This window comes from Punctularia strigosozonata (assembly GCF_000264995.1).
Source record: "Punctularia strigosozonata HHB-11173 SS5 unplaced genomic scaffold PUNSTscaffold_4, whole genome shotgun sequence".
Classification (NCBI taxonomy): domain Eukaryota; kingdom Fungi; phylum Basidiomycota; class Agaricomycetes; order Corticiales; family Punctulariaceae; genus Punctularia; species Punctularia strigosozonata.
The window spans coordinates 1,537,833-1,563,205 of NW_006767436.1; the positions used below are offsets into that span (position 1 = coordinate 1,537,833).

Here is a 25,373-nt window from a genome sequence, read left to right on the forward strand (position 1 = left end):
CCTGATGCCGCCGCCGTGAGGACACGCGCCGGTATTGAGGCATCTTGCGCGAATATCAAGATCATCTCAGTGAGGTTGACAGGTGTGAATGCACGATTGCATCGTACGTCCGTCGTTGGGCCCTGAACCCCAGAAATGTCCGAGCCTTCCCCCGTCGGAATCGGGGATCTCTGGTTCCTGGCGAAGACTCCGTTAGTGGATTGGCGGGACATACGGGTTCTTCGCCGTCGTGTTGCATACTCTCCCTTGGACAAGACACCCATATTTCGCTCTACGTCGACCGGAGTGCATAGCTTGACGCCCTTCGATCCACCGCAAATCACTCGGCACAGGAGAATCAAATTTGTCCAGGCCGCAGATGTCATGGAGATCGACGCTGCGAAAACGTCCCGGTATATTACTGGCGTATTACGTAGCCGAGGTCGGCACAAGACATCGACAAGTTCTCAGCGCGTCGTCGTCCATCAATCAGAGTGCTACAGAATATCCTCTCCCGATCAGGAAGGAAGGGCTTCCGACAACTCGAACGACCAAGAAGGGCGTCTTCTGTTGACCGGGCACTTTCTTTGTGTGCAAGCTATCGAATTTGGTGCACTGCAGATCAAATCCGGAGACAACGTAGAGACATGTCGTCGGCTAGCGATTTCACCTAGCCTACCCTTTTTGGTTAGCGCCGGGCTCTACGAGGAATTTCAAACCGCGCAGCCAGAAAGTCATGGAACCGCGCATCGGCCTTGCCGAGATCAGTCGAGTCCGCATTGGTTCCGCATCCTCGAAATCTTCAAATAGGGGTGCTGGACCACTCATACTCTGCGCTGTCTGTTCCACAAGCTTGCGTTTACTCGCCTGATGAGCGACGCCAAGTTCAACCCGGCCTCAGTGGCGTTAGTTCTTGCAGCTAGCGCCAAGTTCGAAACTTATGACTCGAAATACCTTAGCGCTGGTTATATCCTCATCGGAACCTACACGAGTCTTTTCCTCAGTGGGATCACGGTGATGCAAACCATCATATACTATGCACATTACAAGCAGTAAGGTTGCATCTGTATCACTTGTTCCTGTGAGCTGAAAACGACCTCAGTGATCCGACATGGATGAAAGTAGCGGTGAGCTGAACGCGCTTGCTCATGTGGCGCACCCTGAGCAGCAGGGTATACAGATATCCGTAATCTCTGTTTTTAGCGCTCTCCATACAGCGGTCAATGCTCAATGGGCTTACGACGCGTTGGTCATACATTGGGGTGAGAAACCTCTTTCTCCCCTCGTAAGTAGGATACTGATTGGTGAAGGACAAACGGATCTGCTTCTACGAGCAAACTGGAGTACGTTATGGGTGGTTTCTCACAATGATTCTCCTTAACTAACACCTGTCTCCCTAGACGTGGCAGCAGGTGAACATCCTCAGATAGACAATCTTCGTGATTCAGTCTGACATCAGATCGTGCCGACTTGTAGGATCTTCACTCAATGTTAGCATTGTCAGCTCCAAGAGGACACGAGGTCTGACCCGTTGCCTGCTGTTTTCAGGGGATTGTAGCCATGTTCTGCCAACTGTGGTTCGGCTACCGGATACGTGTGTTAACAGACAACCGATGGATAGCGCTCGTCGTCGCCATCCTTGCCGTGACGTCCTTTCGTTGGTTCCATAGCGCTTTCCACCATTTATCACTGATTGATCTATGCCATATTAACAGTCGGCTCTGTTGGTACGAGTTTGGCGCCGATATGGATACCCGAAATTCTGGACTTCACGAAGTTCAAGTCGATCGTTGTCGTGTGGCTCGCATGCGCCGCCCTTTGTGAGCATTTCGATGTCTTCGATATCCCTTATAGACACCTAAGCTTCATATCACAGGCGATGTGACAGTAACGGTCGTTTTATCCATATGCCTGGTACGTTCAGTGTTGAATATCTCGCGGCCCGCACGTAATGAAGTGAGGAACAGCGCAACCATAAAACAGGCATCCGTGCATCAGACAATCTCATCAACAGAATAACGCTCAGTACGCACTCTATACACAATGTCCTGCTCACATCGATAACAATGGACAGTGACCATACAAAACGGACTCTTGACGACCATATGGGCAATATTGAAGTATGCATCTCGCTATAATTAGTACCGTGATATCTGCATTAATGACGACCAAAAAACAGCTTACTGTTTTTTCTGATTGTCGTGAGTGCGCGGCCGCTGCGCATCTACTGTTTACCAAAGATTCAACCTGAGGACACGTAGAAATCAGGATTGTGAGTTTTTATCAGTCTTCCGCATAGTACTGAGAATGACATGCTGACCCGCGGATCCCTGAAGGCACCTTGCAATAAACATTCCGCTGGCGGATCTATACTTCCTCACGCTGCTCACTACGTTGAATGCGCGTAAGCATCTGCGTTCGAAGTACGGCGGGAACGACACCTCGGATTTACCGACCATGAGCGGCCACGACGTGCGTCTTTCGCTGGGGGCTTGGATTCGTGTGCGAGCCCGACTGACCACAATCCCATGCAGGGTCAACGCCGAGATACTAACATCCTGGCCGTGGGTGTATGATGTTACGCATAACTCCTCCACCTGACTCCTTGTTCAAGTTCGCCAGTCATGCAGAATCAATCGCTATAGACAACGATGAAGATGCTGTATCGCTCAAAAACAGACGCAACCTGACGGGGCTTGAACCCGAATGGAGCGAAACTCAACAGAGTTTATCAACCCTGGCAACGGACAAAAATTCCCGGCGGGCAAGTATGCCCGATTTGTAACACTGAACCTCGGGTGTTCCTTGAACTCCTCAGACTTTACTGTAAGCTAATCTGCATCGCACAGTACTACTTGCATTCTCCATCGCATTGCTATCGTCGCTTTATAGTGTTTTCTTGCATAATGACATAGTCTGTCCAATTGTACAATGCTCCTAGACGCTGGCAGTGTCCGCACTGAGGATTTCGTGCACCACCACGCAAGGCAAACTTGTACGCGCGTTACGGCATGTGTGCCCCTACCAGAACGAGACGCATCACGTACCAGTGATCTCATGTCGCAAACGATCTTTCGTGGACTACGTCAATTTCTCAACCAGTACCCGAGGCTGAAATGGACAGCCTCTGCTTTCGTATGGCTGCCTAGTGGTATTGTCTTCACGAAGAATTTCTATACGGTCAAACAAATATCCGGTCGGAGCATGACAGTTCGTATATTCAAGTGTTCACGATCAGGACGCTGGGCTTCTCATTTGTTAGCTAGCCTACTCTTAATCCTGATGAGTCGCTCTGGCAAGATGTTGCGGTGTTCGACCGGACCGTACAAGCCCTGAGAAGCTTAAAGCGAGGAGACATAATTGCTTTCAAGTTGCGTCTCCTGAGTGTTCATCTCGAAGCGTACAGACTGACAAGGCTCGGTCATAGGTCTCCCTTTGATCCCGAATATTTGATGGTGAAGCGGGTGGTGGCTCTCGCCGGTGACACTGTAAGCCGTACATCATATCTCAAGGCCCTCCGCATAACGTACGAAACAGGTTATGACCTTGCCTCCCTATCCCGATCATGAAGTAATCGTGCCTGAAGGTCACCTCTGGGTCGAGGGAGACGAGTTCTTCCATTCTGGTGACAGTAATCGTTTGGGGCCTGTAAGTTCGTTCCGAACCATATGGTTGCACATAGCATCGCTCATGACGTGGTCAGATACCCATTGGTCTGGTCAATGCGAAGTTGACGTGGATTCTGTTTCCACCCTCTCGTTACGGACCAATACAGGAACCGTCGATGCCTGACCCCTCTGAACGCTATGGACCTGCCTGGCGGCGTAAAATGGACGCGGTCACCCGTGAGCGAAAACGGATGGAGAGGGTTACTCAAGCTTCGCCATGACATCCTTAGCGGTGCGCAAGAGCTGGACTGAATGCTTCTGGTGGTGTTGACTACATTGTCGAAATGCGAACCATACCCACATTATAATGATAAAGATATACTAAGAGGAACGGAATATATACATATCCATACATGACGAAGGTCCGGATGCTCAGCGCTATTCCTAACTCGGTCCTACATCGCTCTCCCATAACCTTGGCCATTACCACCACTCGTCATATTCCCTACGTCGCCCATCTGACCAGCAAATGAACGGGGAGGTGGACCACCTGACGTCGGACTGGGGTAATCTTGATCGTACGCCAAGTTCGGTGTGGGCAGCCGGTCATCCATGGAGCCCGTGTGCGCATGACCCTCGGGGTATGCAGCATACCCTGTGGTGGAATACTGAGAATGCGCATTTGGATAATCATGGGGGTATGCCTGGGGATCATGGACGTAGTCTTGCTGACCGTAGTCGGGCTGCTGACCGGCACCATAGTGGTACTGGTCAGGCCCATCAAGCTGGGTTTTGCTTGCGCCACGGTCATCACCATACAGTGTTCGGTCATCACCGAAGCTCTGCGTCGACTGATATTGTTGGCCGTATGGCTGGCCGGCGTAGGCAGGCATAGGAGGGTAGTCGGTAGTCGCGTAGTCTTTCGGAGGATAAGCGGCCTTGTGGTCGGCGTTATAGTAGTAAGTGTCTTGGGTGTAGGTCGACGGAGCCGGGCCTCGCGTCTTCTGGGAGGCACCGTCATCAAACTCATCATCGTCCAAAGACACGTTGGGCAGGGTAGGCTGGGGGAGAGGTTGGTGGACGAGTTCGCCCTTCTTGTTCTTGAGATGGGAGAAGTCGCCCATGGCTTCCTTCTTCGCAAGAGCTTGCGCCTTCTGGAGCCGTTGCTTGTTCCGGCGGCGGATAATCTCGGCGATGCGCTGGACCACAGGTATCAGATGCTGTAAGCTGGAAGAGAATTGTCTGACGCATACCTTGTCGACTTTGTGGCAGACGTATTCCTTCAGGTTGCCCTGTATGTAGCAGAGCCAGGGGACGTAGCAAACACCCGCGATGATGAGCATGAGCATGGAGCCAGCGCAGATCAAGACGGTAAACAGCATGGAGAACGTCAACACCGTCGTCACAAAGGTATTTCCAGCGAAGTATTTTGTGAAGTCATCCCATGGGCCCTTGTCGTGCTTGGCGAGGTAAATAGCATAAAGGGTCAGAGCGTTGATAGTTTGACGAGGCGCGTCCGCGAGAAGAAGGCGCTTCCAACCTGGTGGATAACGTCAGATTACATGATACACGAGTGAAGGGGGTGACCTGACTCTTGAAGGTGAAGAAAATGAAGAAGGCGAAGTCGTCCTTCTTCTTGGTGGAATTAGAGATATGGCTGAAGAAACAAAAGTGGTTGTAGGACCCTAGGAATTGCATGAGCTTGGCAACTACAGCCGAGGTGAAATTCAAGGCGGACTAAGGGAGTAATAGTGGTTGGCCATGACGTTGGTGAAGGCGTAAGAGATGTCACGACTGGCGATGATCTTCTTCGACTTGTGTCCTTCGTACGCGAGCTGTTGATAATATTCAAGGCATGAAGCTGGGCGACCAAGAGCCGTTACTTACGAGGAGGAAAGACACAATGATGCAGCCGATGAATATCCATTTGCCCACTGTAAACGGGATGAAGACGCAGCCAGTGTTTGCAGTGTTCGAACAATTTGCGAAGACCTGGTTCGACCAGTTGTGGGTTGTGGCCATCGTAATGGCCGTGAAGATATCGGAGATGTAGACGAGGAAGGATTTGAGGACGATGATGTAGAGCCACAGATACTTCATGCGCATGCCGAAGCCATTGTCGGTGAACTCGCGGGTGTCAACGAAGTCGAACTAATTTGGCATTTGAATACTCCGAGATTATGCTGAGCGGTCGTTCTTGCTCACTTTATGGTCGGGGACGACCTCACGTTTCCACGAGCCAGCTTTGCACATGGTTGTTTCAGGATGATGGTTGGTGTTGGGCTGGATGGTTAAGTCGGCAGTGAAGAGAGGGGGCAGGTGCGGAGTCCGTGGCCAGCCAGCCGGTCACAGACACGACGACCTTGAGTGTAGAGCGAGCGACGAGGCCGATGCGGACAGAGAGGGAGAAACCAGGAGAAACCCAGACGAGGCGGGGACAACGAGACAGCCGGGGCGCGCGCGCAGGGCAACGCCTTCCCACGCCAAATATATCTCTTCAGTTACTCCTGCCACAATGACGACCCTTCAAAAGATCAAAGTACGACGCTGTCCATTGTCGAGATGCATTCGGGGGCTAATTACCATGCCAGGAAATTGAAGATGAGATGGTGCGTGCGCGCTCTCGATCCCCGTCGGAAATACTTGACCTACCAGTACTTTGCAGGCCAAGAGTGAGAGATCAGTTTGTCATAGCGTACACTTGATAGCTCAGCATCCGTGTAGCCCAAAAGAATAAGGCCACGAGCTACCATCTGGGCCAGCTCAAGGCCAAGCTCGCGAAACTCCGGCGCGAGCTGATCGCTGGGCCTAGCGCTGGCGGAGGGGGTGGAGGAGGCGTCGGCTTCGACGTCGCGCGAACAGGCATAGCGTCGGTCGGATTCGTTGGGTTTCCGTCTGTCGGAAAGGTCTGTAGTTGACACGTCCGACTCACAATGTACTGATTCGATGTGTCCATCGCAGTCGACGCTCATGTCGAAGCTTACGGGCACCCACTCTGAAGTATCGGAAATCGAATTCACGACTTTGACGACCGTCCCAGGAACCGTCAAGGTTCACGGGGCTCCTATACAGATCCTGGACTTGCGTCAGTAAGCTCGTTCTCTGTTTGAGCAACCCTCTCTCACACGTCTCCGCCAGCTGGTATCATTGAAGGCGCTCAAGATGGTCGGGGTCGAGGTCGTCAAGGTATGCACTCAATCAACCCCATATAACCCTGTGACACTGATATACCGTGCTAGTCATCGCCGTCGCCCGAACATGTAACCTCATCTTCATCGTGCTCGATGTCCTGAAGCCCCTCGGAGACAAGAAAATCATTGAGTCTGAACTGGAAGGTTTTGGCATTCGCCTGAACAAGAAGCCGCCGAATATCACAGTATGTCGCAATGTCGTCTTCACTTCGTGATCAATTTCATCATGTGCAGGTGAGGAAAAAGGACAAAGGCGGCATTGCCATCACCAATACCGTCCCACTCACGAACATTGACCATGATGAGATTAAAGCTGTTCTCAGCGAGTACAAGCTGAGCAATTGCGATGTCGCGATTCGCGAGCCGAACGCTACATCAGACGATCTGGTGGATGTCATCGAAGGCAACCGAGTATACATCCCCGCGATATACGTTCTCAACAAGGTACCAGAACATGATTCATCCCATGAGCTCTCATTCACATATCAAATCGCTGCAGATTGACGCAATTTCGATCGAAGAGCTCGACTTATTGTACAAAATACCGTATAGCGTGCCCATATCATCCAAGGACTGGCTTAACGTCGACGAACTCATCGATGTCATGTGGAAAACCCTCAACCTTGTCCGCGTCTACACCAAGCCCAGGGGTTTGCCGCCGGACTACTCCACCCCCGTTGTTCTACGGCAAGGCAAATGTTCCATTGAAGACTTCTGCAATTCGATTCACAAGGAGATTGCGAAGCAGTTGAAGTAGTGCGTATACTGCTATCACTGAAGAAGAAGCCGTTGACAGTTTTGCAGTGCGGTTGTCTGGGGGGCAAGCGCTAAGCATGCCCGAGGGCAGAAAGTCGGACTGGAACATATCTTGGCGGATGAAGATGGTGCGTGCTTCCCATGCTTTACGAATCCGAGGTTAATGCTGTGACAGTGGTACACATCGTCAAGAAGTAGGCTCTTGTGCAGTCACAGTGCTTCATTAGTCGTTCTGTTATCGTCATTCACAATGTATCACCAGTCCATACTCACGAGTGTAAATAAACAAAACTAAGACGCAAGAATGCCCAGACGAGCCCGACAGCACAGTACACACTGGTCAACATCAAGGGCAAAAATTCCATCGTGTTCACTGGAACGCTTTCTTTGACCTGCGTCACTGTGCAGGGATAGTCTAGATCACCGCAATCCGTTCTGTTACCTATATCCAGCTTCGACACTGGCGCAGACGATGTGGCCTTCATGAGGTAAGGGAGGATGGTGACAAGCAGCTGAAGGGCGAAGAAGCCGTTCAGGTAAAGCTTTTCAATAGCCGCTACTATCACACCAGGCAACGACCGTGGATATCTATGCACCATCAGTACGATAAACATAAGATTATAGCGTCGACGTACTGATATAGCCTGCGGCTCAGAGGATAAAACGTCATGTAGGTCCAGAGAACACTGTAAACGACTTTGACGAGTGTCTCTGCAGGAAACCTGGGTATGAGTGTCACATTATGCTAAGGAGAATAACGTACCCGCAGGCGTGAATAATAACGGAAATAGTGAGTATACGCCGCTGATGCTTGCGATCATGAATGTCCGGAGCATCACGTAGTTATCTGTTGCGAGCAAGCTTGAGGCAGAGGGTTCATTTACTCTGCTGTTTGTGAAAAGATAGGGTAACGACGACTCACCTAAAAGGAACGAGGACGAGCAGAATGGCTTTTTCGTGCACATGCCAGCCGAACATGAACGAAGTGTATCCGCAAAGAGTCAAGGCCGCAACGAAGCTCTTGTAAGTGGGCGTCCGGAAAAGCTTGGCCATGAAGATCTATTGCACAAATCCCAATTAGAAGTAACCGTATCCTGGACCACATATCACGTACAGCTTGGAAGAACAGGGTGATCGCAAACGTGTGTACGGGCTTCACGTTGGGAATGACTGCAAAGACTGTGTCTCCTACGAGCCCTCTAGACGTTGATGCGACACCTGTTTCGTTGACGATAGCGTTGGAGCCTAACCGTTGAGCCACTGCGTACACTATCAGATTCCGTTCCGGAAATGATCATCGATTTTAAACCTTTGAGCAGGACCCTGTCAGTTGCAGTGACCAACGACCAGAAGTTCGGCGCCCAGTATGCGTGGTTGAGTCCACGAGTGAACGGGAACAGGCGCGAAAGCAGTTGAGGCAGCTGCCCCATCAAGGCGAACGGACCTAAGGAAAGGAGAAAGACTGCGATCACGGTGTTCGCGAGCGCAAGGAAACGAGTGGGTAGCAATGACATTTGTGCTGTCATGCAATACGAGCGTAGCATATAGACGAAGTAGGCAGGCTGCAAGGCCCAGTCAGAATTCGACTATACAACGGCCAGGGGGATACTTACCGCGATATACATGTAGATATGCTTGAAGTTCAGCAGTACGGCAAAAAGGAGCCCACTGATCAAGTTATGGCCCTACCCGATATCAGTACACAATCGCGCGTCGACGTAGACAACACTGACCTCTCTCGCCATTACTAGGGACCACAGCAGAATTCCGAACATAAAACCATTATATTGGAAATGAATGTGGTCCACGATCAGGAACCCAGGGTGCGCGAACAGGGACGCCAATACTATCCGCTGGGTATTTTGGTTGACTGATCCTCTGATGAGCCTAGGTTGTCTTTGTCAGATGCAACCCGTTGGGCGTCAATCTTATTCGAACCTAAGAAGTGCTGCTCCCATGACAAGTTCCGTGAGAGTGACCGTGATACGTTGATAAACCACCACGGTCCATGCCGAGTAGTTAAGATTGTTGATGTCGACAATAGCTGGGTCTATGAAGTATGCCGGAATAGACATAATCTTCTCGAAATAAGCGAAAAAGGGCGGGTAGTCCAAGGCTGGCGTGGTGTTACAGTAGTGAGCGAGGAACCAAGGGTAGAATGCTCACTCCATTCCGATGTCGTCTGAGGGTCATGGTCAGTGGCCTCTCGCGACTACAGCAAGAGACACGTATTACATCATGGTACCATTGGGATATCGGCAATGAATGCGTGATAGCAAGCCAGTTGCGATGAACTTCGAAGTCTGTAGACCGGCTGGAAGAATACATGCCGTCGGTATATCACTTGAAAGGCACCATGCACGGCCAACAATGAATCTTACTACGCAGGAAATAGCAGTAGTTTCAGCGCTGTCGAACACACGAATACATCCCATTCCGCGGGTGCGAGTCTCCATGAATTATGCGGTGGCTCGGGAGTCAGGTCTGTTGGACCATCCACCTGCTTGTTGGGAGCATTTTTGCCGGAAGATGCAGCAGTTGTGGTGGGCTCGTCGAGTGCAGGTTTTCGTGATGTGTGTGTTCTGGTCATCGCGCAGCAAGTAGGGGACAAGGGCCACTGTTGTCAGTCGGGGAGGTGATCTATTTTTGGCACGTGCTGTGACACGTCTGCAAGCGCTGCACGTCCCAAGGAGAAAGGTACAGACTTGGCCTCGTATACCGCGATGCTCCTACCACGCCTGCTCGGTCTATTGGCCATAGTCCTGCCTTCGCTGGCGCTGGCGGACCACTCCTTTGAAAATACCGCCATCGTCCGCACAATCGATCTCTTGGGCTCTGTCGTCCACGTCACGACAACATACGCGGTCAAGGCTCTGGAAGATTCATCAGCATATACCATCGCTTTGAGTCAGGAGGACGCAGAACGAACGAGCTTCATTGAAGCCAAAGTCAAGGGCGCGAAGGATGCCCTCCCTCTTCAGAAGGAGCTGCGGAACCCCAGCAGGCAAGTCTTTTGGCAACGTATGCTGAACAACAGGTGCTCATGCCTCCGGTACAGCGGCGTAGCGCTCTACACCGTGGAGCTTCCTAGCTCTCTTAAAGCAGGCTCAACCCTAAACCTCGTTTTAGAAACAGCGCAGACTCACGCCATCTACCCGTGGCCAAAGGAAGCAGCCCAGGGCGACGAGCAGGCTCTCAAACATGACACGGACTTATTCGTCCTCAGCCCGTACAAGATCGCAGTGCAGCGAACAAAAATACGGTAGGCTTCGGGCCGTCTACATACCTTCGCGTTGCTCATAGCTATCATCAGCGTTCCTTCACCCAAAATCATCTCGTATACCACGCCGGAAGGAGTCGAAGCGTTCACCACGGATGCTGTTGCGACAAAATCAGGCGCTACCGTGACCTACGGACCGTTCTCTAACTTCGGGCCCTCTGCGTCAGAGGACTTCCTCGAGGAACACCAGAAGCGCGTCAGTGTGCGCTTCCACCACGAGTTCCCGGTGCTTGAGGTCAGGAAATTGAAGCGTTCCGCTGAGATCAGCCATTGGGGAGCGAACCTCAACATCCAAGACGAGATCGATTTGTACAATGCCGGGCCCAAGTATGTAGAGCATGCTGTCGCGCGCTTGTTTGTTCTGACATGCACGTTGGAAGATTGAAGGGACATTTCTCGCGACTAGAGCACCAGACGCACATGTTCTACAACCACCCAATGTCAACCGTTCTCCGACAGCTCGCTCTGCAGCTGCCCCCCGGGATCCACGACGCATACTACGTGGACATCGTCGGCAACGTCTCGACGTCCAAGCTGCGTACCGTGCCTTCCGTCCCTAAGGGCCAACGCGCCGCCAACCACAATCAGCATTCGATACTCGAGCTCAAGCCCCGCTACCCACTTCTCGGTGGCTGGAATTACAGCTTCACGATCGGTTGGGATTCGCCTCTCGGCGACTCGGCGGCTTATGATGCCAAAGAAGGGCGTTGGATTGTCGCCATCCCCATCATGACGCAGATCCCAGCAGCCGTCGTTGACGAGGCGGAGGTTAAAATCATCCTGCCCGAAGGCGCGACGTGGGTGTACCTCCATTTGTCATGCGCGAGATACAAATCTGATTATCGGTGACAGGGACGTCGAGGTCTTCCCGCCTTTCCCTCCGAAGATGATGACTAGGTCAACGCACGTCACCTATCTTGACACTGTCGGCCGCCCAGCCGTCTCGTTTGAGTACGAGCAGCTAACGGACAAGCATGTGGGCACCATCTACGTCAGTAATCTCCCACTCTCAACGTCACCGATTCGAGTCATGCTAATATCCACTGCAACCAGGTCTCATATAAGGTATCAACTTCAGCGCATCTCAAGAAGCCGTTTGCAGTAGCGACGGCTTTCATGACGTTATTTGCCCTTGCCCTTGCTGCTCGGCGTGTAGATCTGAGCATCGAGAAGGCCACAAAGTAGCCGTCTGTATGAAGTTCTTAGGCCAATACACTATGTGATATCAAACCGCCGAAACACAGAAGCACGCGGACCAGCGAGGTTCATCCGCGCGGGCAGCCGAAGATCACCCAGGCAATTATGCGATGCAGGAATGAATCACGGCTAACGATACATTGTCGTATAAGGCTGCCGTGCGACTAGTGCCCAACGCTACCGCTTGTACTCCTCTTGGTTGCGAATCCAACTGTGCAACGTCAGGAAATTGCATTGAGCCGGCGTGGCTGCCCTATAAACGAGGATTGAGCGCTCAAAGAGTCGTTAAAGGCGAGGAAACTTACGGCTCTAGGAATAGGTATATACCCTCGACGCCCTTGTTGTCGGGACACGAGTAAAAAGCACCCTGGTTCGTCTTGCCGCGTCCTAGCGTACTTCCGGTTTCGAAAATGAGCATCGTCCCTTGCCATCTCCAGAATCCGGGTATTCCTCTGCGTTTCTTGGACAGCTCGAGTTTCAGAGGAGGGAGCGCCTTTGGCCGGGGAGAATTGGCGTAGGGGTCGTCGTGAGCGTTGCTGGAACCGGTCTGGTCGTTGAAAGACACCTTTGGCGAAGCCGTCGGCGCAGGCGAGGTCGCAGTCGCGGTCACGTTCACGACGTTGACGTTGAGGATGGTGGTCTCGTTGACGACCTGGTAGAGCTGGTTATCCCTGGGGTTGATGAAGAACATGGGTGGAGCGGGGTCATAGTATGCTATCGCACCGCCGCCCAGGCCTGACTCACAGAGGAAACGCGTCAAAAGGCGAATGCATGACTGCGTGCAAACGTAGCCTCACCCTTGTCCCCAGAGACGGTAAGGTATTTAGGAGGTGCTTTCTGATTAACGTCTTCCCCTCGATACTTTGGGCCAATAGCCTGGTGGCGCTCTATCAACATAAGACAAACGGTACCGGAAGCAGCACATACCTGCACGAACCCGGCGCCAGGGACGAGAGAGGTGACCGAATCTCGCGAAGCATAGCCCTCCCAGGTGGGGATCGCGAGCGTCGTGGACAGGAGCGTAAGAACCAGTGCCGTCAGACGGAACATACTTCCAGCAAGTATTGCAGTAGCAGATCGCGGAGCTCTTCACTAGCGATAACCTTGAGGTGAGCCGTCGTCGGGTGCGCCTGCTCGGGGCCGGTATTTAAGAGTGTCGGATAAGCATCGCTGCATGCAATGGCGACGTGGAAGATCAGGAAGGGTCTCGTCGCCGACCGCCTCGTAGCGTCGCTGCAGCATCAAGTGACCGGGGCTTGTCCTCTTCGCGTACAATGGGCGGTCCGAGGTCGAGCCGCGGATAGGATTCGGAGTGACGTCACACAGAGCCGGCTGTGACGACCACGTGCGAGTCGCGACGCGTTTTCCTGGCTTTGCGGCGATGATGTCCATCTCTGCGCGACGGAGCAGGTTCCGGCCGTGCATAGACCTCCACGACGGCCAAGTCAAGCAGATTGTCGGCGGGACATTGTCGGACGATGACCCGAGCACTCTCAAGACGAACTTCGTCGCGAGGTACGTGCTTGCCGTAGAGACTGCCGTGCGAAGAGCTGAACGAAGGTGTCAGTGAATCCCCTGCAGATTTTGCTCGCTTGTACCGCAAACATGGTCTCACTGGTGGTCATGTCATAAAACTTGGTCCTGGCAACGATTCCGCTGCGAAAGAGGCCCTGGCAGCCTGGCCAGGTAAGATCGCATAAGCCGCCCATCCATCACCCACCGACCGTTCTCAAGATGGATTACAGATCGGAGGGGGCATCAACGACAATAACGCTGCGGAATGGATATCTTCTGGGGCGAGCAAGGTATGAAGGCAGCTCATGTTCAACTGATCCGTGATATTAACGGCCACACACAGGTTATCGTTACTTCATATCTTTTCCCGGGTTGTAATTTCTCTTTGGAGAGATTGCAGCTTATTTCTGCTGCCGTAGGGAAGGACAGGCTGGTCGTGGATGTCAGGTATGAAGTCGGTACTCTTCTTCACGCGTGGTCTTCTTCATCGGCTATTTTCAGCTGCCGAAGAAGAGACGGCAAATGGATGGTTGCCATGAATAAATGGCAAGACATCACGGATATGGAAGTTTGTAAAGGCGAGACTTCAAGAATCAAAGGACCCGTTTCTGTGACCACGTGCTGATGTTTCGGAACAGAAACCCTCGATGTGCTATCCGAATATTGCAGGTGACTGGATCTTCGTGTTAGAACTGCAACATAACTGACGTTTGCCAGCGAGTTTCTAATACACGCCGCGGATGTTGAAGGCTTGTGCCAAGGAATTGACGAGGAACTTGTCTCCAGTATGCCGGCGCTCCCTGATGATATGTACTCTACAACCTAACGTTCGTCCAGAGCTTGGAGAATGGGTTCGGATACCCACGACGTACGCCGGGGGCGCCAAAGGTAAGAGCAAGTTCTCACCAGGAGCGTAAACCATGCCCTGATATGTTAACCGTAGCCCTCTCCGACCTTGACCTCGTCGAGCAATTATCAGAGGGCCGTGTGGATCTTACCTACGGAAGGTCTGCCAAATTTGCTCCTGTCCCCTTGTACGTCGCTCTGAGATCGTTAACTCAGTTCATTGGACATTTTCGGAGGAAATCTCGTAAAGTTCGCCGATCTTGTAGCACGGAACAACTCTATTTAAGCAAGCAAACATCGACATGTATGATGGTAGAGAATGAAGGGATGGTTGGCCGTTATGTGGCTGTGCTGGGATCTTCGATCGAGAATGCATCATAGCAGGCTTCGCTCGCGATCCCGTTCCACGCGCGTGTGCGCTCTGACCAGGCTGGTCAGTATTAAAGTCCTGGCGACTCCAAGCTGCTTACCCTCTTACCACGACCATGCATCTGTCCCTCAGCTCGTTGTTGCTTGCGCCGGTCGCAGTCTCTGCGCTGGCGACGCCTCTCGCCGTCCAGACCCCACTCAACAGCCTCGAGCCCAAAAAGGTCCCTGTGACGCTCGGGGTCATGTCCCGATGCCCCGACGCTTTGACCTGTGAGGCTGTCTTCGATAGGGTGCTCACGCAAGTAGGGAACAAGGTGGATCTGAGTCTGTCGTTCATCGGCACGTAAGTGATAGCTGCGCAGCCGCTCGGAGCGCAGCAGCTAATTGTTCAGATATATCTCAGGCTTAATGCGTCCGAACCCGACTTCGGAGTGACCTGTATGCACGGTCCGGAGGAGTGCAGGGGCAACGTGCAGGAGCTCTGCGCATCTAAATACGCGCCGCTCGAGAAATGGTGGGACTTCATCCACTGCCAAAACTACGAGGGCAGGTACAAAGTGGGGAACCCTGATGTCGCCCTGCGCTGCGCCCGGACGGCGAAGCTTGACCTCGAAAACAGCGGCATCGGGGAGTGCATCGGCCCGGACGCGAGCGGGACGGGGGAGGAGGGCGTGAGGCTGCTCAAGGAGAGCGTGCAGAACAGCAAGGATTTGGGCATCGAGTGAGCTCTTTTGGCCTTTGGGCCCGGGGATCGGACGAAGCTGATCTCTGATAGAAAAAGCTGCACCGTTATCATCAACGGCGAGTTCGTATGCATTCGCGACGGAACATGGAAGCAATGCGAAGTACGTCATGAATTGTCTCCTGACACCCTCGCTGAACGTTCACTCTCAGAACGGCCACGAGCCTGAGGACTTCATCCGCCAGATCAACAACGAGTACAACAAGATCAACGGCCTTTCTTTCGACTGAAGATCTTCCACTGTAGGCGTCATGGGGTGTATGCTTTGTGCCGTGGACACGCGCTCGACAACATGGTATTGCACGATCCGCGATTCTATTCGTCTAGCCTCCGAGTAGGAGCTCGTATATGATCAATGCTATGTTGAGTATTATCAGAGGTACTGTTGGTGTCAGTGTACATTAGCTTTGGTAGCATATGCAGTGGTCTAGCAGGCGCACTTCGTAACAGTGTCCGAACTGCGCTTATGAGATTGATGAGGCGCCCTTTGACGCCGATATCCTGTTGGCCAGCAAGACCTGGCTGGTCATAACCTTGGGCGTAACCTGCTGCTACCGGAGGCTGTTGCACAGTGGACCAGCCAACTGGAGGACACGCGGTTCAACGAGCAAGTTCGCTTAAGCGTAACGCGACTCGCTTACTCCGGGCAAGGAAGCGCTCTTCGCTGAGAACGGCTATCGAGTTGATGAGCAGTACGGAGACATATATGAGCGTCCCGAGATAGAGCATCGGTGAGGTCGAGAGCAAGGAATGTGCACACCCGAGGACGTGCCCTCTCCGCTGCAGCACGTAGCGCTCACGTGCGCTTCGCACTCGTTTCTCCTCCCGTCATGCAGACACTCGGACGTGGTGTCCGCAGCGGTACGTCTCCCAGCCACGTCTCCAGAAGCTAGGCATTGGACTGACGAGAACGTACCAGCAGCTCTTGCGGCGCGCCAGGGTCTGACGGCGCAGCCGACTGCGTCCTCCTCCCGAGTGCAATGGGATGCCCGGCGAAAGTACGTGCACTCCGAGAGATCCCGGCTTGCGGCATGACTGAACCGAGCACATAGCATCTCATTTCCGAACATACGACCGGTAGAATGGATTCGGAAGCGCCTTGAAACGCGCGTAATGGAGGCCCCTTCCGAAGAGGAATTGGCACGCACCCGCAAAGCAGAGGGCGGTGTTTTCGACGACTTGGAGCCCGACACCGCCGGCGTGTCGAAGGACGGGGAAATTGGCGCAGCGGCCAAGACCGTGCGCATACGTCCGCAGGAGAAACATGACCACGTCAGTACATTGTCGTCTTGTGCACATCCCGCATCGGACCTAATGCCCCTTCGGACGACCAGCATAAATACTCTACCGCAAACTTCAAGATATCACATCGCAAACTCAACGATCTCGGTCGGCAGATCTCTGGCAAACCCATCGACTATGCCATTTTGCAGATGAAGTTCAGCGAGAAGCGAGCGAGCAAGCGCATCAAGAGCATGCTGGTCGTCGCGAAGAATCACGCGGTCGCCTATAAGGGCTTGGATGAAAAGAAGCTTGTCGTTTGTACGTCTCGCATGGAGTATTGCTCCGCGTACGGCCCGTCTCATTCACTGTATTTCCAGCTGAGGCATGGGTGGCCAAGGGCCCGAGAAGCATCAAGCGGGTTGAAATAAAGGGACGAGGGAAACATGGTATCCGTACGCACCCTGACTCCAAGCTCAACGTTGTGCTGCGAGAAGGTAAGACGTGGGCGGAGAAGGTCGAGCAGGAGCGGGCTCGCAAGCTGCGTAAGATCGTCTCTGCCGGCATCACGCGGGAGGACAAGCCTCTGCGCAATCCGGGCGCGATGTGGGCATGGTAGCCCACATACAACGCACCTGTCGTTTGCCATATTAGCCGTTTTGCGGCGTAATCGAGGTTTTTTTCCCCATATCCTTGGGCGGTGTGAGCTCGATATGATACGACTATATACCCTGCTCTGTCCGTGCAGACAACCAGATACGCTAAAAGAAACAGGGAGCAGTCCGACCGGTGATTCCTCATGACATCATAATGTAAAGTAAGGAAAGAGGGTACGACACACAAGAGACAGTGGATTGACGACAGCATAGAGATGACGGAAACAGCTACGATACGCTCGCCTACGGCGGTAAATGTTCAGTTCGCGAATGACTTGGGGCGCTCGCCGAGGTCTGACTCCTGGAAGCGGGCCTTCGGAGGCAGGAACTCCGACGAGGTGGAGACGTTGCGCAGGTGGGAGGGACGGAGGAGCTGCGCCGTTGAGCTGGACGCCGTGGTGGTACCTGGCAGAGGTGGGACGGTGTCCGTGGTACCCTGAGTGGCGATCGATCCGGTAGAAGGCCGGCCGCGGATGGACTGGGCTGAAGGTGGACGCTCCGACGGCCCTGAGAGGGGTGATGTGATCGGTTGCGGCGCTACGACGGGCACGCCACCCAGGGGAGACAAGGGAGCTGAAGGAGCACCGCCCGGATGCCCGGTGAACGGGTTGTTGGACGTGGATGGCATCATGGAATAGGGCCTGGCCATAGACGGAGCCATCGAGTTCGGTCGCGGAGCGGCGCTTGTGCTGGCCATGGAATAGGGTCGGTCCATGGAGAGCGCGCTCGACTTCGGGCGAGCGAAGCCCTTGAGGGTGTCGCCGTCGTACTTGCCGTATCCGGGAGACGGAGGCGAGAACATAGTATCCTCCGAGATCGCCATCGACACAGGCTCGTAGTTGTGCGTGTCGGGTGGCGTGAACGCATCCGGGTGTGAAGGAGGGCCCATGGGCATCGGGCTCATGCGGCCGGGGTTGGCGCGTTTGCGTGAGAAACGACTGACGCCGCCGCGAGAGCTACGCCGGCGACAGAGGTACACGACGACGGCGATGCAGAGGACGAGCAGCACGAGGGCGTTGAGCGCCATGACGGCCGCCATGGCCGGCAAGTACTTGCCGAGCTTGTCGATGATGTCGGCGACATCTGTCGAGATCGAGATGGTGGTGGAGGCGCTGTTGGCCGTCGAATTGGACGCGTTGTAGGTGATGCCAGTGCGCGCCGTCGTGCCACGGGCCGCGGCGAAGTCCTTCGAAGCCTCATCGGGATCGACGACCGACAGAAGTTTGACGTACGGGTTACCCATGTACCCGGAAGAGTCGAAGTCACCAAAGTCGTACACGGAATACATAGAGCGCAGGGTGCTATCACCCATTAGCCAGTCGCTAGGTGGTCGTCAATGACATTGCTCGAAGGTCTACAAGGGCGAACGACGCACAACTCGCCGGCACCGACCGAGACACCGGATGGAACGAAGGAGCCAACACATTTCGAGCTATCAGTCGGACTGGTTGGGGTGATATCCAAAGGATGAAGAGGGTATACCACGCCGCTATTGGTGTGGCAATCAGCATACTACGTAGACTCGTACCAAGAAAAGTACGTGCCCAAATTGGAGCGCCATGTCGATCTCCTGGTTACACGGCACAACCCATTGCCCGAGGCTAGAGTCGTAGCTCGCACCCTTGATGCTGCCGTATATCGCCTGCACGATATCAGTGGGCGCATAGCTGAAAGATAGCGCGATCAACACCAGTCAAGCAACGATCCGTGGAGAGTCGCTCACGTATACGAGGTGCCGCTGTCAAGCAACGCAACTGCCCGGTTTGAAGGAGCACCGGACACTGTGGTGGAAACGGAGAGCGTCGTGTTGCCCACGATTACAGCTTCGAGCAACACATTCCAGCGCTTCGGGTACGCCACTGGCCACGTCGGCAATGCCACACTCTTGTTGACGTCCTCGTAGCCTTCTTCCACCTCGCCAATGGAGAACATACCCTCTACATCATCTGTCGAGTTGTCCGTAGACCGTTGGAGGGCGAACGCGATGAAATTGGGCTCGGAAGGGTTGTCAAGGAAGGCGTTGTAAAGGATGGACCGCCCGGTAGAGGCGCCCGTGCCATTGACGAGCGCGTCGATGGTAGAGAGCGACGTGAAACCAAGGCCGAGGATGCCATCGGCGCCGTAGGACAACGCCGGGTTGTTGGCTTGAGAGACATCGAGGAACGCCTGTTTGGGAATGGAAATGCCAGCGAACTCGGCGGAAGCGTAAGAAATGTGACCATACGCCCAACCAATCCCATACTAATCGAACGGTCAGCCGGAAAGCAGGGATCGTGAGAACAACATACCGTGAGGTTGTATGTCGTGGACGTTTCGGTGGTGTTGGGTAGCGGGGATGAGGAGCCTTTTATCCAGAGGTCGGACGACCCAGTGTCAAGTTGCACAGTGTAATCTGCAGGTACTGTTCATCGGTGCCCAGCGCAAGCGATGGTCAGAGGACGTACCCGTCCCACCGAGGGTGACCTGTGCAACGGATCAGCGCAAGTAGGTCGAGACACGGCCAATGCACCCACGTTTGCCATATATATGAGATCATGAACCGTGCTGCGAAATGGGGCATTCGCATCAAGGGGGCTCCAAGAACTAGCGCGATACTGACCTGAGGTCGACGCCGTCGTCGTCGTCCGCGGAGCTGCCGGAGGCGAGGACCTTGTATTTTGACAAGGCGGTGGACGGCTTTGAGACGGACACGGTGCCGAAGCCGCTGCGCTTGGGAAGTGGCGTGCGGCGAGTCTGTTTGACCGGAATGCGGATAGCGTCCGAGGTAGCTGCGGCGGCGGCAAGGGTGATAGCGAGAAGAGAGAGCTTCATGCTGGGCCAACGGGGACTAAAGAGCGACTGGAAGGAGGGTGCGTGGCCGTCTGTCGGACGGAGGAGGACGAGAGCTGGAGGGCGCCGCCGCAGTGCTGGCTGGACGATGCGGCGAGCAGCGGCGACACGCCGGCCGTCGCCTCGTCTGTTGTTTCCTGGGGTGTGAGTGTGGCTGTGCGGGCGCCTGTTGCCGGGTCAAGGCGCGTCCTGTGACCGCCCCGGCTCGTGCACCCGGTCATGCACCTCCAACAATGCCTCGGGACGCCGTCCGCCGCTTCCCCGCGTTCCCCACATCCCCCCTTTCCCCCTCCCCACCTCCACCATGGCCGCCAGCAGGAACACCATCGCCCGGCTCATGAATGCAGCCCAGCACTCCATGTGCCCCTGCCACAGCTGCGCATCCTCAGCAGCGCACACCCACGGGCATGCCATGAGCGCATTGACCCAGATGCGCAAGTATGCAACCCCGGTCGACCATCCCCAGAAAGAGTATGCGTTCGAAGTCGCCGCTTCCAACTTGCGCTTCGGAGATGGTGCGACGCGTGAGGTCGGCATGGACTTCAAGAATATGAACGCGCGGAAAGTAGGCGATCGACGATATGCCCACGTCTCTCAGCTTGTTGATCTTCCACGAAGGTGGGCGTGTTCACAGACCCAAACCTCGCCAAGCTGCGACCGATGCAGACAGTGAGTGGCCTTGGATATGTGAGACGTTTTAAGGCCTTCCTAACACGCTTTACGTCAGGTCATTCAGTCCCTCGAATCTCAAGATGACCTGCCTTTCGAAGTGTACGACAAAGGTACGCAGTCGTGAGCATGGCTGCCCAAGCGTTCCTTGAACATCAAATTGGTAGTCGTCGCGGAGCCAACCGAGGCCAGCTGGCGCGAGGCGATTGACTGGGCGCGAAAGCATGACTTCAGTCATTTCCTAGCGTAAATCGTCTTACATTTATATATCCACGATCCATCGCAGCCTGCTAATTGATGGTCTCGCAGTGTCGGTGGTGGAAGCGTCATCGATACCGCAAAGGCCGCGAACCTGTACGTTGCTCGGAGCACGGGCGAGTATCGCCGCCGGTGGTAGACTGTCGCCGATGTCTTCTTTCCTTCTCAGATTTACCGTGTACAAGGACGCGGATCTCTTCGACTTCATTAACGCTCCAGTCGGCAAGGGCTTGCCGGTGACGCAAGCTCTCAGGCCGCTCATAGCGGGTGAGCCGCCCATGAAATTGACGTCGATCACGACGCGAATAAAGCATGGACTTGCGTCCTTCCAGTGCCCACCACTGCCGGTACCGGGTCCGAAACCACTGGTACAGCTATACTTGACATCACTTCGATGTCGTTCAAGACCGGCATTGCGAACCGAGCCCTCAAGCCTACGTTAGGTAAGCCGGACCTCGAGGCAGTCTTAATAACCATCGTGTTTATATGCACACCGCTATGTCAGGCATAGTGGACACGTACAACACTGAGAGCTGTTCCCGGGAATTGCACATCAGTGCCGGTCTCGATGTCTTGTTCCATAGTATGGAAAGCTGGACCGCGATTCCGTACGTGCTCGAACGGCTCGATAAGTCGCTGCAGCGCCTTGATTTCATTCAGTTACACCGAGCGTTCGCCACGACCGGAGAACCCGAAGCTTCGTCCGGCCTATCAGGGCAGTAATCCGGTAGCAGACGTATTTTCGCTCTGGGCACTGAGAACCACTGTAAGCATCCATCACCGCGCGCCTCATTTCACTTGTTTGATCCGTTCGATGGCTCAGGTCGAGAATCTCCCTCGCGTCGCGAGGAACCCGGAAGATAAAGAGGCACGACGCCAGATGCTGTGAGTGTGATCGTAACCTCCCGTACTCCGGTACTTATTTGATTTTATCGAGACTCGCCTCTTCGTTTGCTGGCATCGGCTTCGGAACTGCGGGTGTCCACCTTTGTCATGGAATGAGCTACCCAGTAAGTTTGCGATCGCAGCGTCTTCGGCATTGTATATTCAATACTATTTATCAACACAGATTTCAGGGCTTAACAAACAGGGACCGAAGTACAAACATCCTGGATATCAAGTCCCTCACCCAATTATTCCGCACGGTGTTTCCGTGGCGCTGACGGGTCCGGCCGTCTTCTCGTACATCGCCCCCTCTTCGCCCGACCGTCACCGCGAAGCGCTCGCCATCTTCCTGGGTACGTCCGTCACGGACCCTTCTGTCCTCCGTATCCCGGACGGAGAGATTGGTAGCCACCTCTACGAGGCCATTGCACGATTCCTGGATGGGCTGAATGTGCCGAGAGGCTTGAAAGCGGTAGGTTACACGAACGCGGACGTGGACAGGTTGGTAGATGGAACGATACCGCAGCGCAGGGTGTTGGACTTGGCTCCGGGAGTAGGAGATGTCGCTGGCGAGGACGGGAGGGAGGCCCTGACGAAGATAATCCAGGCGTCTATGGAATATTAGGAATCCGGCCGCCAGAACGCAATGTACCATATCTTGTCAGTCGAACTGCTTCCGCCCCCCGCGCCCGATGAAATGCTCGTATAGGTGCATCGTGTTACAGTCATAGTGCAGATTGTGCCTCATCCCAGTACCTCCGAGCCTCTGCGTCCGTGAAAGGTGGCTGGAAGTAACGACACCGCGTACGGAAAGCTGACGAAGGTATCACCATCAGATGAATGTTGAACCCCAAGTCGGTGATATACTGCACCTTCAATCGCTCGTTTTCGTACTAAAGCGTCGACGTAACGTTCATTACGAACCTGCCTTGCCTAGGGGTAAGATTTCAGCGTCTCCCTCGACAACACTAGAGGCTCGACTCACCTTCACTTCCTCAGCATATACAGCTCCTTGCAACTTTCTTTGCAAAGCAGGATCGCTCGTTTCGGATATTATCTGCTTCTTCTCGTCCATGGATTGGTCAACAACGCCGACACAGTACTCGATTATCTTGCTCCGTCGTTGCCAGTTCTCTACGGTATTGCTTAGTGTGCAATGACTCGATCGTTAGACGACCGAAAGCGCACCGACAAGCTCCTTCCAGAAGTACGCGCATGCCTGGTCCTGCACGTCGCCCTTGGCCAAGGTCCCCAAACGATCTCGATCTCGAAATTGAGCCTGGGTCCGATTGAGCCGCATCGTAACAGTGTCATCTAGGCGCCGGTATTCCTTGAGTAGCTCTTCTGGATATGAGTTGATGCAACACGGTAGGGTCGGCGACAGGCGAACATACCTTTGAACGATGACAGGTCGCCGCATAGTGAGGGCGAGATGCGCACAATCTGAGGTGTGGTTGCAGGACTTTGTATAGACAAGCTCGCGAGCTCAGACTTTGCAGGCATCGAGCAATTGTGTAGGTCGGGGAGGCCGGGAAACAGATTCATTGCGGAGCGGACTACATATCAAGTCGTGGCCGAGAAGTGGATGACGTCAGCGTCAGTACCGTGTTCCTTGACTAAGTAATCTCGATCCTACTTAGTCTAGGCCTCTGCACTGAAGTCTGAAGTGCAGCTACATATGCATGTACTCTACACACTTCATACACAAAGTCGAAGGTTGAGGAGCATGGTTTACCAGTACTGCCACGCTTCTGAATCACCTAGATATCTGAATATCACGATCATCATCAGTAGTAGTGCTTCAGATACTTGGATACTCATACGGGCCAGCATGCAACAAAATCTGGAAGCCTCGAAGTCTTTGACGGTGTTCATACGCTCATTAGCAATAATAATATCAATGTCAGTAAGTGATGGCAGAGCTCGCCCGTGCTGTGCTTGATATTGCTAATCCATGTCGGCCTACACGGAAGGGCACAGAATACAGTTAAGCAACCTACATCCTGTTTAGGGTCAATAAGGCCAAGATGCTGCTTCCGAGCGCTCTCAGATGAAGTGGAAAGATGTGATTCGGACCTGGCACTATAATATCGAGCTGATGCGGTGTTGTACAGTTGAGTATGTTGTGCCACCAAAGGAATATCAGAGCCGCGGTGCTCTAAGCACACCGCACAGGTTTGGCAAGCTCATCTGCGTCGTTGTTTCAATTTGCGTGGTTTCGGTTTGTGGTCGTGCACAGAGACCATATGCCTGTCAGAAGTAATTTCTATCAGAGATTGTGTGTTTGAACGATTCACACCAAGACCAACCGATGTCTCCGCGACCCATCATTAAAACGGGCGTCGCAATATTTGCATATCAGTAACTTCAGCCCGGTACTATCAAAGCTATCAGTGAGAGCAGCACAAAGGCAGGAGGAGGTTTTACTGAGTTGATACGTGACGCTCAATTGATCCTTTCTGTCGTTTCGTGGATCAGTGATATGCGAAGGTGAGCTCGATTCAGCGATAATTACTTGAGAAAACGCTGCCTCGCAGTAATTGCATTGGTAGGGTCTGAGATTGAAGATGGGGTCAGATTCCTTGTCAATGACACCCGAAATTCAACTGACTTATATGCCAGATGTACGGCCTCTATGTGGCGTCGTACCCTATGCTAAGGAGACCGTTCAGAAAGCCTGTAGGTACGCAGGAGAAGCTGCTGCTCACGTCCTCCCGCGCATCTTCTGAATCCTCGCAGGTGGTACCGTGCTCCGTCACCCACACACAATACATTTGGCGCCGTTCACCCGCAGCGTATTTCTTCCAGAGGTCAGGAGTGTCATCTCTGCCGGTACGAACAATGGAATAACCTCGGTCTTCAACACTTTCGTGGTCATCCTCATCATCGGAAGTCACCGAAGATGTCTCAGCACCGTCGTGATCCAGCGACGCAGGTGGCGTACCACTGAGATGTTGTGAAAGTGTCATATGTCCGGGACCGTCGCATGGTCCACGCCTCCAAGAAGCCGTTGCATAATGATGGCCCGGGCCGTCAACGTTCCTGAGCAAGAAAGCTGAGCTTCCACGGGACGGGGGCGGAGAGTTGGTACTAAAGTGAAGGAGAAATGAGCTGCCAGTTCCGTATTACATACGACACGGACTTCTCTCTGTAATGGTCATACATATGGCGGCAACTGGTGGTGTTGGGTCTGGAGTGGGATGTGTCCATCGTTATCAACGGCGCCGACGACATTTGCGAGGAAGCTTGAAGTCCCGGCCACGCGAATCTGGCACTGGGGGCGTCGAATATCCCCAGAGCTTGCAGCGACGGGAGGCGGTCATTGCTGCTCGAGGTCCGGTTTTCGTCCAACGGAGGCAGGCGATACTCTCC

The 25,373-nt window shown here is 53.8% G+C and overlaps 12 protein-coding genes across 12 annotated transcripts; 7 read left to right on the forward strand and 5 right to left on the reverse strand.

Moving 5' to 3' along the window:
• The first annotated feature begins 853 nt into the window (after nucleotides 1-853).
• PUNSTDRAFT_142680 (uncharacterized protein) lies at nucleotides 854-2,805 on the forward strand. The gene is made up of 17 exons (XM_007382184.1): nucleotides 854-884; nucleotides 939-1,031; nucleotides 1,082-1,106; nucleotides 1,160-1,241; nucleotides 1,290-1,322; nucleotides 1,380-1,391; nucleotides 1,456-1,469; nucleotides 1,528-1,636; nucleotides 1,695-1,799; nucleotides 1,856-1,893; nucleotides 1,947-2,004; nucleotides 2,054-2,099; nucleotides 2,159-2,180; nucleotides 2,241-2,251; nucleotides 2,316-2,451; nucleotides 2,514-2,543; nucleotides 2,594-2,805. Exons 2-17 carry the CDS (start codon nucleotides 997-999, stop codon nucleotides 2,762-2,764), a joined length of 927 nt encoding a protein of 308 aa, XP_007382246.1. The 5' UTR covers nucleotides 854-884; nucleotides 939-996; the 3' UTR covers nucleotides 2,765-2,805.
• A 216-nt stretch (nucleotides 2,806-3,021) lies between these two features.
• PUNSTDRAFT_100476 (uncharacterized protein) lies at nucleotides 3,022-6,030 on the reverse strand. The gene is made up of 10 exons (XM_007382185.1): nucleotides 5,793-6,030; nucleotides 5,475-5,738; nucleotides 5,326-5,422; nucleotides 5,180-5,272; nucleotides 4,841-5,127; nucleotides 3,683-4,786; nucleotides 3,517-3,627; nucleotides 3,407-3,467; nucleotides 3,246-3,349; nucleotides 3,022-3,189 (listed from the first exon to the last, which is right to left on the reverse strand). The coding sequence occupies exons 1-6, from the start codon at nucleotides 5,838-5,840 to the stop codon at nucleotides 4,043-4,045; spliced, it is 1,533 nt and encodes a 510-aa protein (XP_007382247.1). The 5' UTR covers nucleotides 5,841-6,030; the 3' UTR covers nucleotides 3,022-3,189; nucleotides 3,246-3,349; nucleotides 3,407-3,467; nucleotides 3,517-3,627; nucleotides 3,683-4,042.
• A 72-nt stretch (nucleotides 6,031-6,102) lies between these two features.
• Nucleotides 6,103-7,732, forward strand: PUNSTDRAFT_132809 (P-loop containing nucleoside triphosphate hydrolase protein; the record flags this gene model as incomplete). Its single annotated transcript, XM_007382186.1, has 11 exons — nucleotides 6,103-6,126; nucleotides 6,179-6,196; nucleotides 6,253-6,259; nucleotides 6,312-6,493; nucleotides 6,549-6,672; nucleotides 6,726-6,773; nucleotides 6,827-6,963; nucleotides 7,013-7,222; nucleotides 7,278-7,534; nucleotides 7,583-7,662; nucleotides 7,710-7,732. 11 exons carry the CDS (start codon nucleotides 6,103-6,105, stop codon nucleotides 7,730-7,732), a joined length of 1,110 nt encoding a protein of 369 aa, XP_007382248.1.
• A 71-nt stretch (nucleotides 7,733-7,803) lies between these two features.
• Nucleotides 7,804-10,124, reverse strand: PUNSTDRAFT_64795 (glycosyltransferase family 57 protein; the record flags this gene model as incomplete). Its single annotated transcript, XM_007382187.1, has 13 exons — nucleotides 7,804-7,915; nucleotides 7,994-8,122; nucleotides 8,170-8,245; nucleotides 8,298-8,395; nucleotides 8,457-8,593; nucleotides 8,649-8,794; nucleotides 8,844-9,096; nucleotides 9,148-9,219; nucleotides 9,268-9,421; nucleotides 9,473-9,650; nucleotides 9,701-9,716; nucleotides 9,770-9,848; nucleotides 9,916-10,124. 13 exons carry the CDS (start codon nucleotides 10,122-10,124, stop codon nucleotides 7,804-7,806), a joined length of 1,659 nt encoding a protein of 552 aa, XP_007382249.1.
• Nucleotides 10,125-10,257: 133 nt separating this feature from the next.
• On the forward strand, nucleotides 10,258-11,999 carry PUNSTDRAFT_112548 (oligosaccharyl transferase alpha subunit; the record flags this gene model as incomplete). The annotated part of the gene is made up of 6 exons (XM_007382188.1): nucleotides 10,258-10,538; nucleotides 10,593-10,796; nucleotides 10,848-11,141; nucleotides 11,195-11,611; nucleotides 11,667-11,805; nucleotides 11,868-11,999. 6 exons carry the CDS (start codon nucleotides 10,258-10,260, stop codon nucleotides 11,997-11,999), a joined length of 1,467 nt encoding a protein of 488 aa, XP_007382250.1.
• A 189-nt stretch (nucleotides 12,000-12,188) lies between these two features.
• Nucleotides 12,189-13,061, reverse strand: PUNSTDRAFT_132812 (uncharacterized protein; the record flags this gene model as incomplete). The annotated part of the gene is made up of 4 exons (XM_007382189.1): nucleotides 12,189-12,264; nucleotides 12,317-12,746; nucleotides 12,809-12,887; nucleotides 12,939-13,061. 4 exons carry the CDS (start codon nucleotides 13,059-13,061, stop codon nucleotides 12,189-12,191), a joined length of 708 nt encoding a protein of 235 aa, XP_007382251.1.
• Nucleotides 13,062-13,392: 331 nt separating this feature from the next.
• On the forward strand, nucleotides 13,393-14,658 carry PUNSTDRAFT_112549 (Phosphoribosylformimino-5-aminoimidazole carboxamide ribotide isomerase; the record flags this gene model as incomplete). Its single annotated transcript, XM_007382190.1, has 10 exons — nucleotides 13,393-13,526; nucleotides 13,579-13,697; nucleotides 13,746-13,816; nucleotides 13,870-13,973; nucleotides 14,028-14,104; nucleotides 14,165-14,195; nucleotides 14,244-14,311; nucleotides 14,364-14,414; nucleotides 14,470-14,533; nucleotides 14,589-14,658. 10 exons carry the CDS (start codon nucleotides 13,393-13,395, stop codon nucleotides 14,656-14,658), a joined length of 789 nt encoding a protein of 262 aa, XP_007382252.1.
• A 112-nt stretch (nucleotides 14,659-14,770) lies between these two features.
• PUNSTDRAFT_85030 (uncharacterized protein) lies at nucleotides 14,771-15,926 on the forward strand. The gene is made up of 4 exons (XM_007382191.1): nucleotides 14,771-15,084; nucleotides 15,145-15,462; nucleotides 15,517-15,586; nucleotides 15,636-15,926. Exons 1-4 carry the CDS (start codon nucleotides 14,858-14,860, stop codon nucleotides 15,711-15,713), a joined length of 693 nt encoding a protein of 230 aa, XP_007382253.1. The 5' UTR covers nucleotides 14,771-14,857; the 3' UTR covers nucleotides 15,714-15,926.
• Nucleotides 15,925-16,203, reverse strand: PUNSTDRAFT_30943 (Yos1-like protein; the record flags this gene model as incomplete). The annotated part of the gene is made up of 2 exons (XM_007382192.1): nucleotides 15,925-16,067; nucleotides 16,125-16,203. Coding segments are annotated over 2 exons (222 nt in total), but the record flags the coding sequence as incomplete, so codon positions are not given.
• Nucleotides 16,204-16,313: 110 nt separating this feature from the next.
• Nucleotides 16,314-17,323, forward strand: PUNSTDRAFT_112551 (mitochondrial 50S ribosomal protein L22; the record flags this gene model as incomplete). The annotated part of the gene is made up of 5 exons (XM_007382193.1): nucleotides 16,314-16,344; nucleotides 16,406-16,481; nucleotides 16,536-16,683; nucleotides 16,818-17,025; nucleotides 17,085-17,323. 5 exons carry the CDS (start codon nucleotides 16,314-16,316, stop codon nucleotides 17,321-17,323), a joined length of 702 nt encoding a protein of 233 aa, XP_007382255.1.
• A 296-nt stretch (nucleotides 17,324-17,619) lies between these two features.
• Nucleotides 17,620-20,171, reverse strand: PUNSTDRAFT_65063 (acid protease; the record flags this gene model as incomplete). Its single annotated transcript, XM_007382194.1, has 7 exons — nucleotides 17,620-18,682; nucleotides 18,736-18,872; nucleotides 18,901-19,027; nucleotides 19,084-19,601; nucleotides 19,649-19,761; nucleotides 19,870-19,904; nucleotides 19,960-20,171. The coding sequence occupies 7 exons, from the start codon at nucleotides 20,169-20,171 to the stop codon at nucleotides 17,620-17,622; spliced, it is 2,205 nt and encodes a 734-aa protein (XP_007382256.1).
• A 304-nt stretch (nucleotides 20,172-20,475) lies between these two features.
• PUNSTDRAFT_100490 (alcohol dehydrogenase) lies at nucleotides 20,476-23,524 on the forward strand. Its single transcript, XM_007382195.1, has 16 exons — nucleotides 20,476-20,754; nucleotides 20,808-20,858; nucleotides 20,917-20,971; nucleotides 21,026-21,104; nucleotides 21,168-21,212; nucleotides 21,286-21,383; nucleotides 21,449-21,559; nucleotides 21,622-21,724; nucleotides 21,777-21,882; nucleotides 21,940-22,001; nucleotides 22,054-22,126; nucleotides 22,186-22,815; nucleotides 22,874-22,934; nucleotides 22,987-23,135; nucleotides 23,190-23,342; nucleotides 23,396-23,524. The coding sequence occupies exons 1-12, from the start codon at nucleotides 20,494-20,496 to the stop codon at nucleotides 22,624-22,626; spliced, it is 1,485 nt and encodes a 494-aa protein (XP_007382257.1). The 5' UTR covers nucleotides 20,476-20,493; the 3' UTR covers nucleotides 22,627-22,815; nucleotides 22,874-22,934; nucleotides 22,987-23,135; nucleotides 23,190-23,342; nucleotides 23,396-23,524.
• The last annotated feature ends 1,849 nt before the right edge of the window (nucleotides 23,525-25,373 follow it).

Bases quoted from the DNA above. Each gene is read 5' to 3' on its own strand.
- PUNSTDRAFT_142680 (XM_007382184.1), top strand. From the start codon at position 997: ATGCAAACCATCATATACTATGCACATTACAAGCA. The intron at 1,242-1,289 runs GTGAGAAACCTC...TGATTGGTGAAG, and splicing joins CGCGTTGGTCATACATTGGG to GACAAACGGATCTGCTTCTA. The intron at 2,100-2,158 runs GTATGCATCTCG...ACCAAAAAACAG, and splicing joins ACCATATGGGCAATATTGAA to CTTACTGTTTTTTCTGATTG.
- PUNSTDRAFT_100476 (XM_007382185.1), bottom strand. From the start codon at position 5,840: ATGTGCAAAGCTGGCTCGTGGAAACGTGAGGTCGTCCCCGACCATAAA. The intron at 5,423-5,474 runs GTAAGTAACGGC...TATTATCAACAG, and splicing joins TCATTGTGTCTTTCCTCCTC to CTCGCGTACGAAGGACACAA. The intron at 5,128-5,179 runs GTCAGGTCACCC...GTTATCCACCAG, and splicing joins CATTTTCTTCACCTTCAAGA to GTTGGAAGCGCCTTCTTCTC.
- PUNSTDRAFT_85030 (XM_007382191.1), top strand. From the start codon at position 14,858: ATGCATCTGTCCCTCAGCTCGTTGTTGCTTGCGCCGGTCGCAGTCTCT. The intron at 15,085-15,144 runs GTAAGTGATAGC...GATATATCTCAG, and splicing joins AGTCTGTCGTTCATCGGCAC to GCTTAATGCGTCCGAACCCG. The intron at 15,463-15,516 runs GTGAGCTCTTTT...GATCTCTGATAG, and splicing joins AGCAAGGATTTGGGCATCGA to AAAAAGCTGCACCGTTATCA.
- PUNSTDRAFT_100490 (XM_007382195.1), top strand. From the start codon at position 20,494: ATGGCCGCCAGCAGGAACACCATCGCCCGGCTCATGAATGCAGCCCAG. The intron at 20,859-20,916 runs GTGAGTGGCCTT...GCTTTACGTCAG, and splicing joins AGCTGCGACCGATGCAGACA to GTCATTCAGTCCCTCGAATC. The intron at 22,127-22,185 runs GTAAGTTTGCGA...TTATCAACACAG, and splicing joins GTCATGGAATGAGCTACCCA to ATTTCAGGGCTTAACAAACA.